This window comes from Phalacrocorax carbo, chromosome 30, assembly GCF_963921805.1.
Source record: "Phalacrocorax carbo chromosome 30, bPhaCar2.1, whole genome shotgun sequence".
NCBI lineage: Eukaryota > Metazoa > Chordata > Aves > Suliformes > Phalacrocoracidae > Phalacrocorax > Phalacrocorax carbo.
In genome coordinates this window covers 966,082-983,697 of record NC_087542.1, presented here as the reverse complement: position 1 = coordinate 983,697, position 17,616 = coordinate 966,082, and the positions used below count along the sequence as shown (strand labels likewise).

Genomic DNA, 17,616 nt, shown 5'->3' with positions numbered 1-17,616 from the left:
CACACGCGTGTGCGGGGGGACACGCCATGACACGGGGGGGCGGGGGGGGGGGGCGTCCCCAGGGGAATAAAATGGCTGCGTGTGACATCCTTGTGTCCGTATGGGGGGGCTATAGGGGACGGGGGAGGGCTGTAGTGGGTATGGGGGTCTGGGGGCCTATAGGGGACATGGTTTGGGGGAGCTATAGGCGACATGGGGGTATGGGGGCTGTGGGGGGGGCTATAGGGGACATGGGGAGGCTATAGGGGGTATGGGGGTCTGGGGCCTATAGGGGACATGGTTTGGGGGAGCTATAGGCGACATGGGGGTATGGGGGCTGTGGGGGGGCTATAGGGGACATGGGGAGGCTATAGGGGGTATGGGGGTCTGGGGCCTATAGGGGACATGGTTTGGGGGAGCTATAGGCGACATGGGGGTATGGGGGCTGTGGGGGGGCTATAGGGGACATGGGGAGGCTATAGGGGGTATGGGGGTCTGGGGCCTATAGGGGACATGGTTTGGGGGAGCTATAGGCGACATGGGGGTATGGGGGGCGGGGGGGGCTATAGGGGACATGGTTTGGGGAGCTATAGGCGACATGGGGGTGTGGGGGGCTATAGGGGACATGGGTCGAGGGGCTGTGGTGGGCTATGGGGAACATGGGAGGGGGTGTAGGGGCTCTTAGGGTGTCAGTAGGGTCTGGGGGGTGTCTGTAGGGCTGGGGGTGCCTATAGGGGCTGGGAGGGGGGCGGGGCGTATCTGTAAGGCTGGGGGTGTCTATAGGGGGTGTGGGTGTCCATAGGGATGGGGGCTGTCTATAGGGGCTGTGGGGTTCCTATAGGGGCTGGGGGTGTCAGCCTATGGGGGGGTGTGGCCGCGGCCCACGTGCCTGCGGGGCCCTATAGGGTGTCCCTAGGGGGCCTATAGGGAGTGCCGGGGGGGGGTGGGGGTAAGGGGGGGTCCTTGGGGCGTGGCCAATTCTTGCCCCGCCCCCTCGCTCCCCGCCCCTCGGACTGCGGCGAGGCGGGGCTGGGCGGAGGGGCGTGGCCGGGGGCGGGGCGTGCCCCCTTTGGCCCCGCCCCCCCGGACTGCGGCGGGGCGGGCGGCGGCCCCGGCGGCGGCGGCGGTGAGTGCGGGGGTGCGGGGGCTGGGGGGGGTTGTGGGGGCTATAGGGACTATAGGGGGGGCTGTGGGCGGCCATGGGAGGGCTATGGGGGGGCTATAGGGGCTTTAGGGAGGCTGTGGGCGGCCATGGTGGGCTATGGGGGGTTTATAGAGGGGCTATGGGGGGGGTTAGAGGGGCTATATGGGGTGTTGGGGGGGGCTGTAGGGGGTTTATAGAGGGGTTAAAAGGGGTTATGTGGGCATAGGGGGGCTATAGGGGGGTTTATAGAGGGGTTATGGAGGGTTAGAGGGGCTATAGGGGGTTTATAGAGGGGTTATGGGGGCTATAGAGGGGCTGGAGGGGGGTTAGAGGGGCTATTGGGGGTTATAGGGGAGTTATAGGGGGGGCTATGGAAAGGTTATGGGTGGGCTATGGGGGTATAGGGGTCTACAGAGGCTATAATGGGGGAGCCTATGGCTGGGCCATATGGGCGGGGGGGCTGCAGCCAGGGCCTACAGGAAGGCCCTATAGCTGAGGCCTGTTAGAAGGCCCTATGGCCGGGGCCTATAAGAGGATCCCCCTATGGCCGGGGTCTATAAGAGGGGCCCCTATGGCCAGGCCATGAGGCTGCAACGGGCGGTGCGGGGCCGCCCCAGCCTATAGCGGAGCTCCGGGCCCGGGCAGCCCTATGGAGACCCTATAGAACCCCTATGGAGACCCTGTAGGACCCCCATGGAGACCCTGTAGGACCCCTATGGAGCCCCTATAGGACCCCTATGGAGCCCCCCCGGAGCCGGGCGGGGAGGGGCCGCTGTCCGCGGTGCTGAAAGGGGCGGGGCCGCCCCGCACGCCGGGTGTCCCCCGCCTCCCCCCGAACCCCGGGTCCCCCCCCGAGCCCCGCCCCCGCCGCCCTCCCCCCCCACCCCCCCGCCGGGGTCCCCCCCGCCCCCCCCCCGCCCCTCTCCGCTCGCCGGCCCCCCGCTCCCTTCGGCGACGGGTATTCTCGGGCGGATAATACGGACGCGCTGTTATTGCTTGAGAATACGCGTAGCCGAGGGGACGCCCCGCCCACGGCCCTCGTGAGCCCCCGCCACCCCCCCCGCGACCCCGCCACGAGTCCCCATGACCCCTCGTGCATCCTGGCCCCACGGCCTCGTGCAGCCCGGGGAGGCCTCCTGTGACCCCTGTGCCACCCTTGTGCACCCTTGTATGACCCGCGTGCGACCCTCGTGCATCCTCGTGCGGCCTCATGCACCCTCATTTGGCCCTCCTGCACCCTCACATGACCCTCGTGCATCCTGGTGCAACCCTCGTGCATCCTCATACTTCTTCGTGCAGCCTCATGCAACCCTTGTGCACCCTTGTATGACCCTTGTGCAACCCCTCGTGCATCCTCATACGGCCTCGTGAGACCCTCGTGCACCCCTGCCATCCCCAGGGCGGCGGGCGAGCCCAGATCACGTGGGTGCGCACACGTGGGTGCGTGTGTGCAAGAGAGCACGGGGGGGGGGTGCGTGCACAGCTCCCCGCGTGCACCGCGCCGTGCGCGAGGCCTTTGCACGAGGCCTTTACACGTGGCCGTTGCACGACTGCATGCGCACGTGAGCACGGTCAGCGCGTGCACGGCCGGGGGGGGGGGGAAACACGACCTTTGCACGTGGGGGGGGGGTCGGCGCGTGCACCGGGCGGCGCCCTTGCACGCGCAGGGGGCGGCGCACGAGCCTTTGCACACGCGTGTGCGATTCACCGCCCCTCACGCTCCCCCCCCCTCCGCCCCGCCCCCCGTCGCCAGGCAACGCGTTGCCGGGGCAGCGCGAGGGTGACTGACAGCTCCGGCCGCCACTCACCCCTGCCCCGCCTGGCCTCGCCCCCCGGCCGGCCACAGCCTCTCCATTGGCCTGGCGGCGCGTAAAGGGGCGGAGAGCTGAATCTCATTAGGAGACGGGACGGCGGTGGATTGGCGGCCCGAGCGGCCAATAGGGAGCGGGGGAGGGCGGGTTGTTGCGCCACGCCCCCGGTGGGCTGAGGCGCGCGCGAGCCGGCCGCGACGGGCGGGAGCGGCGCTGAGGGAAGCTCCCTCCCGATTGGCTGCGACGCGCGTGCCGGCCGCCGTGGGCGGGAGCTGCGCTGAGGTAAACTGCCTTCTGGTTGGCTGAGATGCTCGCCGGCCGCGGTGGGCGGGAGAGGCGCTGAGGGAAGCTCCCTCCCGATTGGCTGGGCCGCGGTGGGCGGCGGACGCTCACTCGATTGGCCGCCATCCGGGGAGCGGGTTCCGCGGTTCGGGCCGGGGGCGCGATGGCGGCGGCGCTGGAGCGGGCGCTGGGCTCGGTGCCGGCGGTGCCGGCGGCGGAGCCGGTGCCGGCGCTGGTGCTGGGCCCGGCGGGCTCGGGCCGGACGGCGCTGCTGCTGCGGGCGGCACTGGCGGGGGGCGGCGACGGGCCCCGCGTTCTCTTCTTGGCGCCCAGCGCGCTCCCGCGGCTTCCAGGCGGCGGCGACGGCAACGACCGGCGGGCGCTGCAGGTGAGGGGGCGCCGGCGGCGGCGGGGGCGGGGTGCCGTGAAGGGGGCGGTGCTCTGCGTGGGGGCGTGGTTTCCTGCGAGGGGGCGGGGGGCGTGCGTCTGTGCGGGGCTCTGCATGTGGGCGGTGTTTGCTGGAGGGGCGGGACGTGTGTGGGCGGGGCTGGCTGGGACTGCCGCTGCTGTGGGCGGGGCTTCTGGATGAGAACTGCCGGGGGCGGGGCATGGGGGGCGGGGCTTGCTGGAGGGCGGGATGGGGCGTGTGGGGGCGGGGCTTGCTGGGAATTGTGTCGGGGGCGGGGCGTAGTGCGTGGGGGCGGGGTCTATGGCGGCAGCAGGTCTCTCGGTGACCACCATGGGGCGGGGTGTTGTGTGTGGGCGTGGCCTGAGGCGGGGGCGTGACTCTGAATGTGGGCAGTTTGCAAGGGTGGGGTGGTGGGCGGGGTGTAGTGCGTGTGGGGCGGGGCCTGTCGGGGGCGGGGCTTCTGGCTGAGCTGTCTGATGGGGGCATGAGGCGCAGGGGGCGGGGCTTGCCGCATGTGGGAGGGGCCTTAAGCAGCGGGCGGGGCTCTGGCTGACCCCCAGCCATGCTGCCCTGGGGAGGGGGGTTCTGTGTGTGCGCGCGCATGGAGGGGTGGTGGTGTAGGTGAGGGGGCGTGGTCTGGCGCTGAGGGGCGTGGCCTGACGCCCCCCCGCCCCCCCAGCGGCTGGAGCTGCGGTACCCCCCATCCCTGGGGGCGCTGGGGCGGGAGCTGGGGGCAGTGGGGGCCTGGCCCCGGCCCCCCGGGCTGCTGCTGCTGGACGGGCTGGAGCGGTACTTGGGGGGGGCCCCGGGGGCACTCGCCCGCCTGGCTGCCCTGCTGCTGGAGGCTGCCCGCTCCCCCGGGCCCCCCCGGCCCCCCGCCCAGGTCCTGGCCTCCCTATGCCTGCCCCCTCCCGGCCCCCACGTCCTGCCGGCCCTGCGGCGCTACTTCCCCGCCGAGTGTCGCCTGCGCCCCGTGCCCGGGGTCCCACTTCACCTCTGTGCCCGCCTCGCCTGCCCTGGGGCCCCCCCTCGCTGCTGGCACCTCCACTTCAGCCCCCACGGGCAGCTCCGCGTGGCCCCCGCCGACGCCGGGGACAGCGAGGGGGACGAGGACGCCCATCCCGATGGGGACGAGGACAGTGACGAAGCTTGGGGCTGAGCCTGGACGCCACCACCAGCCCCCCCAAAAGGGGGTGACCCAGAGCCCCCACGGTGGACGTCAGGGTGACGCGGACGCCGGGGGGATCCTGGCCACCACCCAAGGGTGACGCCGCTCCTGGACCTTGGGGCCACGGACAGTGAAAGGGGCCCCGGGCGTCAGGTGCCCCCCACCATGGGCCCCCCCAGAGCCCTGCCTGGCACCTGGGGAGCACTGATAAGCCTTATCAGCCCCCCCGGGGTGGGAGGGGACCCAGGCGTCCGGCGGAGCACCCCGCACCCCGCCCAGAGGGACCGAGGTGTCCGGTGGGGCCCAGTGCTGCTTTATTGTAAAAAAAAAAAAACAACCCAAGGAATTAAAACCAAAACAAAACCCCAAAACACACACAATTGGGTGCCCCCGTGGGGGAGGGGGTGACCCCCGTGTCCTCCCACCTCCGGGGACGCACAACCACGGGGACGGTCCCCGTGCGAGGGGGGCCCCCCCCCGTGTCACCGGGGTCCCGGTGGGACGTGTTCCCTCTGCGCCGTCTCCCCGCGTCGCGGCCCCTCTGCCGTGACGTCGCCGCGCCTCCATGTGACGTCACTGTGACGCAGCCTCTCTGCCGCGGTGTGACGGCATCCCCGTGTGATGCGTCCCCGCTGGCGGGAAGTCACGGTGTCTCCGTGTGACGTCGAGTGTGACGCGTCCCCTCCGTCGGGGTGTCGCAATGTGTCCGTGTGTCATGGCCGCTCCGTCTTGCTGTGCCACGAGGCGACGCGTGCCCTCGTGCTGCGGCGTGTCTGTCTGACGTTGCCGTGACGCGTCCCCTCTGTCATGATGTCATAGCATCTCCGCGTGACATCACTGTGACACCTCCCCCGTGTCGTGGTGTCACGGTGCCTCTGTGCGACATTGCTGCGATGCGTTCCCTCTGTCGTGACGTCACAGAGCCTCTGTGTGACATCACTCTGACGCATCCCGTCCGTCGTGGTGTCACGGTGTCTCCATGTGACATGTCCCCTCCACCACGATGTCAGGGTGCCTCCACATGACATCAGTATGACATATCCCCTTTGTCGTGATGTCATGGCATCTCCATACGACATCGCTGTGATGCATCCCCTCTGTCGTGATGTCACGGCATCTCCATGAGACAAGTCCCCTCCACCATGATGTCATGGCGCCTTCACGTGACATTAGTATGACATGTTCCCTCTGTCGTGACGTCACGGCATCTCCATATGACATTGCTGTGACGTATCTCCTCTGTCATGCTGTCATGGCATCTCTGTGACACGTCCCCTCTGCCATGATGTCATGGTGCCTCCACGTGACATCAGTATGACACGTCCCCTCCGCCACGATGTCTCGGTATCGCAGTATGACATGCCCCCGCTGTCGTGACGTCACGGCCTCTCCGCGTGACATCAGGGTGACACGTTCCCCGTGATGCATCGCCCCCGTCGCGGCGTCTCCGTGCGTGACATCAAAGTGACGCGGCCCCTTCCTGCGTCCCCCCGCCCCCGCTGCGGGGGTGCCCCCAGCCCCTCCCCCCCGTTAGGAGCAGAGCACGTAGGGGGGGGCCGGGGTGGGGGGGGCCGGGGTGGGGGGGCCCAGCGCGAGGGGGTCCCCATCGCTGCTGGTCCCGTCGGGGGGGGGCCCTTTGTGGGGGGCCAGGTTGGCATAGGGCCCGCGGGGCGGGGGGCTGCCGGGGGGGGCCCCCGGGGCAGGGGGCTGCCGGGGGGGCCCCGCGGGGGCAGAGCAGGGCCGAGCCAGGGTCGAAGAGGGTGTACTCGAAGCTGGAGGCGGGCGAGGGGCCGGGGGGCGGGGTGGCGGTGGGGTGGGACCCCTCCGTGGGGGGACCCTTGCCCAGGGGGGGCCCCACCTCCTCCACGGCACTGGGCAGCTCCTCGGCCTCGGGGGCTCCGCCGGGGGGGGCCCAGGGAGCCCCCACCCCCTGGCACAGCCACAGCTGGGGGGGCACAGGGTCAGGCACCTCCGGGGGGGAGGTGACCCCCCCCAGTGCCCCCCCAAACACACCTTTTTAGGGTAGGACCTCCCCCAAGCATCCCCCCTTTGGGGTAACCCCCCCCAGACACCCCTGCATTGGGGTAGGACCCCCCAAACACCCCCTGCCTTTGGGGTAGGGCCCACCCAAGCACCCCTCGCTTTGGGGTAACCCCCCCCGAGACACCTCTCCTTGGGATGAGACCCCCCAAACACCCACCCTTTGCGGTGACCCCCCCCAAAGTTCCCCTCAACACCCCCCATTGGGGTAGAACCTACAATAGCCCCCCGTTACCCTCCCAGTGACTATGACCCCCCCAGGATCCCATGCCCCCCATGCCCCCCCCGACCCCCCGTGCCCCCAGCCCCCCCGGTTCCCCCCGGCCCCCCCACCTGGAAATTCCACCGTAGGCGCTGAAGAGCCCCTCGAACTCCCGCTCGGGGCCCGGCACCGGCGGCCACAGCTTCTCCTGCAGCAGCCTGCGGGACAGCGGCCTGCCACACACCGCCACGGCCCCCCCGGCCCCCCAACACCCCCAGCGCCCCCCGCTGCCCCCCCTGCACCTCCCAGTGCCCCCCCGCGCCCCCATACCTGCGGTGGCCCAGGAGGCCGAGCAGCCCCAGGCCCAGGAGCAGCAGGGCCAGCAGGCAGGACAGCCCCAGCGTCACCGGGTCCATGTCTGGGGGGCCGGGGGGGGTGGGACGGGGTCAGTCCCCTGGACCCCCCCCGACCCCCCCCCCGCGGGGCTGAGGGCTGTGGTGTGGCCCCCCACAGTCCCATGTGCCCCCGGGTCCCCCCTAAGTCCCCCCATGTGCCCCTGTGTCCCCACTCAGGGGGTCATGGATCCCATCCCTGTGTCCCCTGTCCCCCCCCACGACCCCCCGTCCCCCCCTTGTCCCCCCCACATCTCCCCCACATCCCCCCATATCCCTCCCAGTCCCCCATGTCCTCCCTGTCCCCCCAGATCCCCCACGTTCCCCACACCTCCCCCCTGTCCCCCCTCCACATCCCCCCTGTCCCCCCCCACATCTGCCCTGTCCCCCCAGGTCCCCCCCACATCCTCCCCGTCCTCACACAGGGGGTGTTGGCCCCCCACCCCCGTGCCCCCAATTCCCCCTGTCCCCCCATATCCCCCTGTCCCCCTCCGTGCCCCGCTCACCGGGGGGGTGACGGCGGTGGCGGGGGGGGACCAGGGGCTCCAGAAGCCGCCGTAGCTGAGGCCGTCGGGGCGGGCGCGCAGGCGGACGCTGTAGGGGGTGCTGCCCCGCAGGGCCCCCACCCGCTGCTCCCGCCGCCCCGCCGCCACCCCCCACCTGGGGGGGTCAGCGCTGGGACGGGACCCCTGCCCTGGGACCCGCCGGATCCCCCCCAGCCCCTGGGACCCCTGCCCTGGGACCCGCCGGATCCCCACCCCCACCCCCTGGGACCCACCAGATCCCCACCCCCACCCCCTGGGACCCACCAGATCACCCCCAGCCCCCGCTGGATTCCCCCCAGCCCCCTCCCCTGGGACCCACTGGATCCCCCAGCCCCCCACCCCCTGGGACCCACCAGATCACCCCCCAGCCCCCGCTGGATTCCCTCCAGCCCCCTCCCTGGGACCCACTGGATCCCCCAGCCCCCCTCCCCTGGGACCCCTGCCCTGGGACCTGCCGGATGCCCCACCCCCACCCCCTGGGACCTGCCAGATCCCCTCCGCGGCTGCTGGGACTCCAGCCCCCAGGACCCACCAGATCCCATCCCCCTCCCTCCTGGACCACTGGATCTCCACTCTGGACCCACTGGATATCCCTCCCCCCGGGACCCACCTGATCCCACCCCCCTCCCACTGGGTCCCCCAATCCCTCCTGAGAGGCACCAGATCCCCCCGGGACCCCAGGACCCGCTGGATCCCCAGGGCTGCATCACCCCGGCGCCCACAGGGGGCTCCCCCATCCCCATGTGCTGGGACCCTCCGACCCCCCAGATCCCCCCCCCGATCCCCGGATCCCCCCGATCCCCACCGTGCGGGGGGGCAGCCCCGGCGCCTGCAGGGCCAGCTCGTAGGCCAGGCTGGACTCCAGGTAGCGGTTGGGGGGGGGCTGCCAGCGCACGCAGAGCTGCCCCCGCGCCCCCCCCGGCCCCACTGACACGTTCTCGGGGGGGCCCAGCAGCACTGGGGGGGGAGCAGGGAGTGAGGGGGGGCCCCAGGTGCCCGCAGGCCCCCCCAGTGTCTCCCGGCGTCCCCCCCAAACCCCCCTGGCATCCCCTGTCCCCCCAGTGGCTGGGTCCTCCAAGGCCCCCCAACCCCCGTGCCCCCCCCCCAAACCATCTGCGTCCCCCCCCATCCCTTGGGGACCCCCAGTCCCCAGGGGCCCCCCAAGTCCCCCTGAGCACCCCCAAAGCGTGTGTGTGTCCCCCCCGATGGCCTCGGTCCCTCTGGACCCCCAAGGCATGGCTGCCCCTGGCCCCCCAAACCCCCGCCCCCCCCCGGCCCCCCCCGTACCGACTTGGTCGATGAAGAGGGTGCGCTGGTGCAGGGGGGGGGCGGGGGGGGGCGGCAGCACCCGCAGCTCCAGCGGGACGAAGAGGACGGTGGCGGCGGGGGGAGGAAGCACCAGAAGCGCGAGCGGTTGCGGCGCGTGCGGGCGGCCGCCAGCCCACAGTCCTGCCAGGGCTCCTGCCTGGGGTCAGGGGTCAGGGGTCAGGGGGCGCGGGCACAGTCCGGCCAGGGCTCCTGCCTGGGGTCAGGGGTCAGGGGTCAGGGGTCAGGGGGCGCGGGCACAGTCCTGCCAGGGCTCCTGTCTGGGGTCAGGGGTCAGGGGTCAGGGGGCGCGGGCACAGTCCTGCCAGGGCTCCTGCCTGGGGTCAGGGGTCAGGGGTCAGGGGGCGCGGGCACAGTCCGGCCAGGGCTCCTGCCTGGGGTCAGGGGTCAGGGGTCAGGGGTCAGGGGGCGCGGGCACAGTCCTGCCAGGGCTCCTGTCTGGGGTCAGGGGTCAGGGGTCAGGGGGCGCGGGCACAGTCCGGCCAGGGCTCCTGCCTGGGGTCAGGGGTCAGGGGTCAGGTGACATTGCAGGTGGGGATCAGTGGGGGCAAAAGGTGGGGGTGTCGGGGTTGGGGGGCACTGGGGGTAAAGGGCAAGGGTCAGAGGTCACCAGGGGCAGGGGTCACCGGGCGGTGGGGTCAGGGGTCAGTGGGGTCAAAGGGCAGGGATTGGGCACTGGGGGTGCCAAGGTCGGGGGGCACAGGGGTCAGAGGGCGCAGGGGTCAGGGGTCACGGCAGGGGTTGGGGTCCTGTCGGGTGGGGGTTGGGGTCAGGGTGGGAGCTGGGGGTCAGGGGTCACTTGAGGTGGTACCAGGGGGTGAGGGGTCAGAGGTGAGAGGTCAGAGGTTGGGGCGAAGGGTCACGCACTCGAGGGAGTACTGGGGTCAGGGGTGAGGGGTCAGGGGTCATGCACTTGAGGTGGTACTGGGGTCAGGGGTCAGGCACTCAAAGCGATACGGGGTCAGGGGTCAGAGGTCACGCACTCGAAACAGTACGGGGTCAGGGGTCAGGGGTCAGAGGTCACGCACTCGAAGCGGTACTGGAGGCGGAAGGCGCCGGGCTCCGGGGGGGCGTCGCTCTCCCAGAAGCACGTCAGGTCGTGCAGCCGCCGCGAGAAGCACTTGGGGTCCAGCGGCTCCTCCGCCAGCAGCACCCCCGCTGTGGGTCACGGGGTCACCGGGGGGTCGCACGGGGGGGTCGCACGGGGGGGGTTGCACAAGGGGGTCGCACGGGGGGGTTGCACAAGGGGGTCGCACGGGGGGGGTTGCACAAGGGGGTCGCACGGGGGGGTTGCACAAGGGGGTCGCGGGGGGGGTTGCACAAGGGGGTCGCACGGAGGGGGTTGCACAAGGGGGTCGCACGGGGGGGGTTGCACAAGGGGGTCGCGGGGGGGGTTGCACAAGGGGGTCGCACGGAGGGGGTTGCACAAGGGGGTCACACGGGGGGGGTTGCACAAGGGGGTCGCACGGGGGGGTTGCACAAGGGGGTCGCACGGAGGGGGTTGCACAAGGGGGTCGCACAGGGGGGGGTTGCACAAGGGGGTCGCACAGGGGGGGGTTGCACAAGGGGGTCGCACGGAGGGGGTTGCACAAGGGGGTCGCACGGGGGGGTTGCACAGGGGGGTTGCACAAGGGGGTCGCACGGGGGGGTTGCAGAAGGGGGTCGCACAGGGGGGGGTTGCAGAAGGGGGTCGCACAGGGGGGGGTTGCACAAGGGGGTCGCACGGGGGGGTTGCACAGGGGGGTTGCACAAGGGGGTCGCACGGGGGGGTTGCAGAAGGGGGTCGCACAGGGGGGGGTTGCAGAAGGGGGTCGCACGGGGGGGGTTGCACAAGGGGGTCGCACGGGGGGGTTGCACAAGGGGGTTGCACGGGGGGGTTGCACAAGGGGGTCGCACGGGGGGGTTGCACAAGGGGGTCGCACGGGGGGGGTTGCAGAAGGGGGTCGCACAGGGGGGTTGCACAAGGGGGTCGCACAGGGGGGGGTTGCAGAAGGGGGTCACACAGGGGGGGTTGCACAAGGGGGTCGCACGGGGGGGGTTGCACAAGGGGGTTGCACGGGGGGGTTGCACAAGGGGGTCGCACGGGGGGGTTGCACAAGGGGGTCGCACAGGGGGGGGTTGCACAAGGGGGTCGCACGGGGGGGGTTGCAGAAGGGGGTCACACAGGGGGGGTTGCAGAAGGGGGTCACACAGGGGGGGGTTGCACAAGGGGGTCGCACGGGGGGGGTTGCACAAGGGGGTTGCACAGGGGGGGTTGCACAAGGGGGTCGCACGGGGGGGGGGTTGCACAAGGGGGTCGCACAGGGGGGGTTGCATGAGCGGTTCACACGGTGACGTCGCACAAGGGGGTTGCACGAGGGGGTTGCGTTGGGGCTCTGCACGAGGGATTTGCGTGAGGGGGACATTGCACGGGGGGGCAGCACAGGGGGTTTGCACGGGGGGGGGTTGCACAAGCAGTTTGCATAGCGACGTTGCACAAGGGATTTGCATGAGGGGGGACATTGTACAGGGCGTTTGCACGAGGGGTTCACAACAGGAGACGTTGCGTGAAGGGGTGGCACGGGGTTGCACAAGGGGGTTTTGCACGAGGGGGACTTTGCACGAGGGGGGACATTGTACAAGGTTTGCACAAGGGGGTTGCACAAGCAGTTTGCACGGCGATGTTGCACGAGGGGTTTTGCACGAGGGGGACTTTGCACGAGGGGGGACGTCGTACAGGGTTTGCATGCGGGGGTTGCACACGCAGTTTGCACGGCGATGTTGCCCGAGGGGTTTTGCACGAGGGGTTTGCACGAGGGGTTCACACGGAGGGGTCGCACACAGGGATCGCCCACGGGCTCACACAAACCCCCCCAGCCCCTCCCCCCGCACAAGCGCCCCTCCCCCGTCTCACGCCCCCCCCGCGCCCCCTCCCCTTACCTTCCACCTCGAAGTCGCCGGGGGGAGGGGGGGCGCCCCCCGACCCCCCCCGGGCGCGCGCCAGGAGCACCCCCAGCGCCAGCAGCACCCCGGGGCCCGCCATGGCGGGTGGGTGCCGCTCTGGGTGCTGCTGCCCCCCCGCCCCCACCCCCCCGATAAGGCTCGCCCCGCCCCTCCCCCCCCGGGGGGGGGCACCCAGGCGTCCGGGCGGGGCCCTGGCGCGGCGCCAGCCCCCCTCCCCCACCCCCCACCCCCCCCCGGGGCTGCGAGGGGCAGATAAGGGCCGGGGGGGGGAGGGGTGGGGTGGTTATGGGATGGGGGAGGGGCGGTGATGGGATGGGGGGAGGGGCGGGCCGGACGCCTGGGTCCTCACAGGAACCCCCCCCCCCCGTCCCCCTCTGCGACCCCCAGAGATGAGGCAGAGCCGGGGGGGGGGAGGGGGGGCTTTGATGGGATACGCGCGGCACTGGGAGCTACTGGAGAGGGCACTGAGGGATACTGGGAGCTACTGGGGGATACTGGGAGGCGCTGGGAAGCACTGGAGGATACTGGGAGCTACTGGGGGATACTGGAAGCTACTGGGGGATACTGGGAGGCGCTGGGAAGCACTGGAGGATACTGGGAGCTACTGGGGGATACTGGGAGGCGCTGGGAAGCACTGGAGGATACTGGGAGCTACTGGGGGATACTGGGAGGCACTGGAGAGGGCACTGGAGGATACTGGGAGCTACTGGGGGGATACTGGGAGCTACTCGGGGATACTGGGAGCTACTGGGGGGATACTGGGAGGCGCTGGGAAGCACTGGAGGATACTGGGAGCTACTGGGGGATACTGGGAGCTACTGGGGGATACTGGGAGGCACTGGGAAGCACTGGAGGATACTGGGAGCTACTGGGGGGATACTGGGAGCTACTCGGGGATACTGGGAGCTACTGGGGGGATACTGGGAGGCGCTGGGAAGCACTGGAGGATACTGGGAGCTACTGGGGGATACTGGGAGCTACTGGGGGATACTGGGAGGCGCTGGGAGGCACTGGAGGATACTGGGAGCTACTGGGGGGACACTGGGAGAGCACTAGGGGATACTGGGAATAACTGGGAAAGCAGTGGTGGGTACTGGGAGGGGCTGGGGGAGCACTGGAGGATACTGGGAGCTCCTGGGGGGGTCACTGGGGGATATGGGAGAAGCTGGGGGTGGCACTGGGGTGGTGCTGGGGTAGCACTGGGGGATACTGGGAGGCACTGGGGGGGCACTGGGGGATACTGGGAGGCACTGGGAGGTACTGGAGGATACTGGGAGGCACTGGGGGGGCACTGGGGGATACTGGGAGGCACTGGGAGATACTGGGGGTACTGGGAGGCACTGGAGGATACTGGGAGGCACTGGGGGGGCAGTGGGGGATACTGGGAGGCACTGGGAGATACTGGGGGTACTGGGAGGCACTGGAGGATACTGGGGGATACTGGGAGGCACTGGGAGATACTGGGGGTACTGGGAGGCACTGGAGGATACTGGGAGGCACTGGGGGATACTGGGAGGCACTGGGGGGGCACTGGGGGATACTGGGGGGCCCTGCCCCGCCCCTCCAGGATCAGCCGCGATTGGTGCTTGATGGTGGCGCAGAACAGGGGGGCCCCGGCGGGGGGGGCGGCCCCTTCCTCCGCAGGACCCACCATCAGCCCCACGGCCGCCCCACAGCCGTCCCACACCTGCCCCATGGCCGCCCAATGGCTACCCCACAGCTGCCCCACTGCCCTGTGGCCCTCAGACACCGCCAGGCCCTCAACCCCTCCCCAAGGTCCCCCATGACCCCCCCCCGCCCCCTCACAACCCCCATGGCCCCCCAGAGCGCCCCCACCCAGGGGTGCCCCCTCCCAGGCGCCCCCCCCAGCTCACCCCACCCGTGGCCCCCCCGGGCCGAGGTGCAGCCGCTCCCACAGTGCCGCCACCTCCCGGCGGGCCACCGCCACCGGGGCCACCATCTCCCCGTGGGGACAGCGTGGGGTGTGGGGACAGCACAGGGACACTGTGGGGACAGTGTGGGGACAGCACAGGGACAGCGTGGGGACACTGGGGACAGCGTGGGGACAGCACAGGGACACTGTGGGGACAGCGTGGGGACAGCACAGGGACAGCGTGGGGACACTGGGGACAGCGTGGGGACAGCACAGGGACACTGTGGGGACAGCATGGGGACAGCACAGGGACAGCGTGGGGACACTGGGGACAGCGTGGGGACAGCACAGGGACAGTGTGGGGACAGCACAGGGACAGCGTGGGGACACTGGGGACAGCGTGGGGACAGCACAGGGACAGTGTGGGGACAGTGTGGGGACAGCACAGGGACACTGTGGGGACAGCGTGGGGACAGCACAGGGACAGCGTGGGGACACTGGGGACAGCGTGGGGACAGCACAGGGACACTGTGGGGACAGCGTGGGGACAGCACAGGGACAGTGTGGGGACAGCGTGGGGACAGCACAGGGACAGCGTGGGGACACTGGGGACAGTGTGGGGACAGCACAGGGACAGTGTGGGGACACTGGGGACAGTGTGGGGACAGCACAGGGACAGCGTGGGGACACTGGGGACAGTGTGGGGACAGCACAGGGACAGTGTGGGGACACTGGGGACAGCGTGGGGACAGCACAGGGACACTGTGGGGACGGTGTGGGGACAGCACAGGGACAGTGTGGGGACACTGGGGACAGCGTGGGGACAGCACAGGGACACTGTGGGGACGGTGTGGGGACAGCACAGGGACAGTGTGGGGACACTGGGGACAGCGTGGGGACAGCACAGGGACACTGTGGGGACAGCGTGGGGACAGCACAGGGACAGCGTGGGGACACTGGGGACAGCGTGGGGACAGCACAGGGACACTGTGGGGACACTGTGGGGACAGCACAGGGACAGCGTGGGGACACTGGGGACAGCGTGGGGACAGCACAGGGACACTGTGGGGACACTGTGGGGACAGCACAGGGACACTGTGGGGACAGCACAGGGACAGCGTGGGGACAGTGTGGGGACAGCGTGGGGATGGTGCGGGGACAGCGTGGGGACACTGTGGGGCCAGCACAGGGACAGTGTGGGGGCCCTGTGGGGACAGCGTGGGGCGTGGGACGTGGGGAGACTGTGGGGAGAGCAGGGGGTGTGGGGACAGTGTGGGGACAGCACGGGGACACCATGGGGACAGCAAGGGGCATGGGGACACTGTGGGGATGGGACAGAGGGACATGGGGACACCCATGGGGACACGGGGAGCCACCAGGCCACCCCCGTGGGGACACAGGGCTTGGGCACAGGGACCTGCCGGGCCACCCGCTGCCACGGGGACACTGGTGTGGGGACGGGGGGACGGGGGGACGGGGGGACGGGGGGACGGCGGGACGGGGGGACGGGGGGACGGGGGGACGGGGGACGGGGGGACAGGGGGACGGGGGGACGGGGGGACGGGGGGACGGCGGGACGGGGGGACGGGGGGACGGGGGGACGGGGGGACAGGGGGACAGGGGGACGGGGGACGGGGGGACGGGGGGACGGGGGGACGGGGGACGGGGGGACGGCGGGACGGGGGGACGGGGGGACGGGGGGACGGCGGGACGGGGGGACGGGGGGACGGGGGGACGGCGGGACAGGGGGACAGGGGGATGGCGGGACGGGGGGACGGGGGGACGGCGGGACGGGGGGACGGGGGGACGGGGGGACGGGGGGACGGCGGGACGGCGGGACGGGGGGACGGGGGGACGGCGGGACGGGGGGACGGGGGGGACGGCGGGACGGGGGGACGGGGGGACGGGGGGACGGGGGGACGGCGGGACGGGGGGACGGGGGGACGGGGGGACGGGGGGACGGCGGGACGGGGGGACGGGGGGACGGGGGGACGGGGACGGCGGGACGGGGGGACGGCGGGACGGGGGGACGGGGGGACGGGGGGACGGGGGGACGGCGGGACGGGGGACGGGGGGACGGGGGGACGGCGGGACAGGGGGACGGGGGGACGGGGGGACGGGGGGACGGGGGGACGGCGGGACGGGGGGACGGGGGGACGGGGGACGGCGGGACGGGGGGACAGGGGGACGGGGGGACGGGGGGACGGGGGGACGGGGGACGGCGGGACGGGGGGACGGGGGGACGGGGGGACGGGGGGACGGCGGGACGGGGGGACGGGGGACGGGGGGACGGCGGGACGGGGGAACGGGGGGACGGGGGGACGGGGGGACGGGGGACGGCGGGACGGCGGGACGGCGGGACGGCGGGACGGGGGGACGGGGGGACGGGGGACGGGGGGACGGGGGGACGGGGGGACGGGGGGACGGGGGGACGGCGGGACGGGGGGACGGGGGGACGGCGGGACAGGGGGACGGGGGGATGGGGGGACGGCGGGACGGGGGGACGGGGGGACGGCGGGACAGGGGGACGGGGGGACGGGGGGACGGCGGGACGGGGGGACGGGGGGACGGGGGGACGGCGGGACGGGGGGACAGGGGGACGGGGGGACGGGGGGACGGGGGACGGCGGGACGGGGGGACGGGGGGACGGGGGACGGGGGGACGGGGGGACGGCGGGACGGGGGGACAGGGGGACGGGGGGATGGGGGGACGGCGGGACGGGGGGACGGGGGGACGGCGGGACAGGGGGACGGGGGGATGGGGGGACGGCGGGACGGGGGGACGGGGGGACGGCGGGACAGGGGGACGGGGGGATGGGGGGACGGCGGGACGGGGGGACGGGGGGACGGGGGGACGGGGGGACGGGGGGACGGCGGGACGGGGGGACAGGGGGACGGGGGGACGGGGGACGGGGGGACGGCGGGACGGGGGGACGGGGGGACGGCGGGACGGGGGGACAGGGGGACGGGGGGACGGGGGGACGGCGGGACAGGGGGACGGGGGGACAGGGGGACGGGGGGACGGGGGGACGGGGACGGGGGGACGGCGGGACGGGGGGACGGGGGGACGGGGGGACGGGGACGGGGGGACGGCGGGACGGGGGGACGGGGGGACGGGGGGACGGGGGGACGGGGGGATGGGAATCAGTTGGGCCACCCGCTGTGGGGACACGGGGACGTGAGGACACGAGGACACGGGGTGTGGGGACACAGGGACACCCCGGAGCCTCGGGCCGTGGGGGTGGGACCTGCTGAGCCACCCACCGTGGGGACCCGCCAGGCTGACCCTCCCCCCCTCCCCTGGGGCACCGGGCACCCACCGCCCACCTGCTGGGGGGGCCGGGGACCCCCGGGGGCGGGGGGGGTCCCACCCTCGGGGGGGTCACCCCTGCCCCAGCGGTTGGGGGGGCGGGCCCCCCCAGGGCACAGGCGGGGCTCAGGGTGTCCGAGCGTCGCCGCTGCACCCGCTGGGGGGAGGGGTCAGGTGGGCACGTGCACCCCAA

At 72.3% G+C, this 17,616-nt stretch overlaps 2 protein-coding genes across 2 annotated transcripts; one reads left to right on the top strand and one right to left on the bottom strand.

The window, feature by feature from the left end:
* Positions 1 to 2,779: 2,779 nt before the first annotated feature.
* Positions 2,780 to 6,871, top strand: SWSAP1 (SWIM-type zinc finger 7 associated protein 1). Its single transcript, XM_064437318.1, has 2 exons — positions 2,780 to 3,604; positions 4,305 to 6,871. The coding sequence occupies exons 1-2, from the start codon at positions 3,380 to 3,382 to the stop codon at positions 4,782 to 4,784; spliced, it is 705 nt and encodes a 234-aa protein (XP_064293388.1). The 5' UTR covers positions 2,780 to 3,379; the 3' UTR covers positions 4,785 to 6,871.
* LOC135310102 (basic proline-rich protein-like) lies at positions 6,324 to 12,388 on the bottom strand. The gene is made up of 7 exons (XM_064437123.1): positions 12,218 to 12,388; positions 10,327 to 10,456; positions 8,778 to 8,929; positions 7,366 to 7,453; positions 7,124 to 7,253; positions 6,560 to 6,738; positions 6,324 to 6,471 (listed from the first exon to the last, which is right to left on the bottom strand). The coding sequence occupies exons 1-7, from the start codon at positions 12,318 to 12,320 to the stop codon at positions 6,324 to 6,326; spliced, it is 930 nt and encodes a 309-aa protein (XP_064293193.1). The 5' UTR covers positions 12,321 to 12,388.
* Positions 12,389 to 17,616: the final 5,228 nt, after the last annotated feature.

Excerpts from the sequence above, each read along its gene's own strand:
- SWSAP1 (XM_064437318.1), top strand. The coding sequence starts at position 3,380 with ATGGCGGCGGCGCTGGAGCGGGCGCTGGGCTCGGTGCCGGCGGTGCCG. Across the intron at positions 3,605-4,304 it reads ACGACCGGCGGGCGCTGCAG|CGGCTGGAGCTGCGGTACCC; the intron begins GTGAGGGGGCGC and ends CCGCCCCCCCAG.
- LOC135310102 (XM_064437123.1), bottom strand. The coding sequence starts at position 12,320 with ATGGCGGGCCCCGGGGTGCTGCTGGCGCTGGGGGTGCTCCTGGCGCGC. Across the intron at positions 10,457-12,217 it reads CGGCGACTTCGAGGTGGAAG|CGGGGGTGCTGCTGGCGGAG; the intron begins GTAAGGGGAGGG and ends CGTGACCCACAG. Across the intron at positions 7,254-7,365 it reads GGCCTCCTGGGCCACCGCAG|GCTGCTGCAGGAGAAGCTGT; the intron begins GTATGGGGGCGC and ends GCTGTCCCGCAG.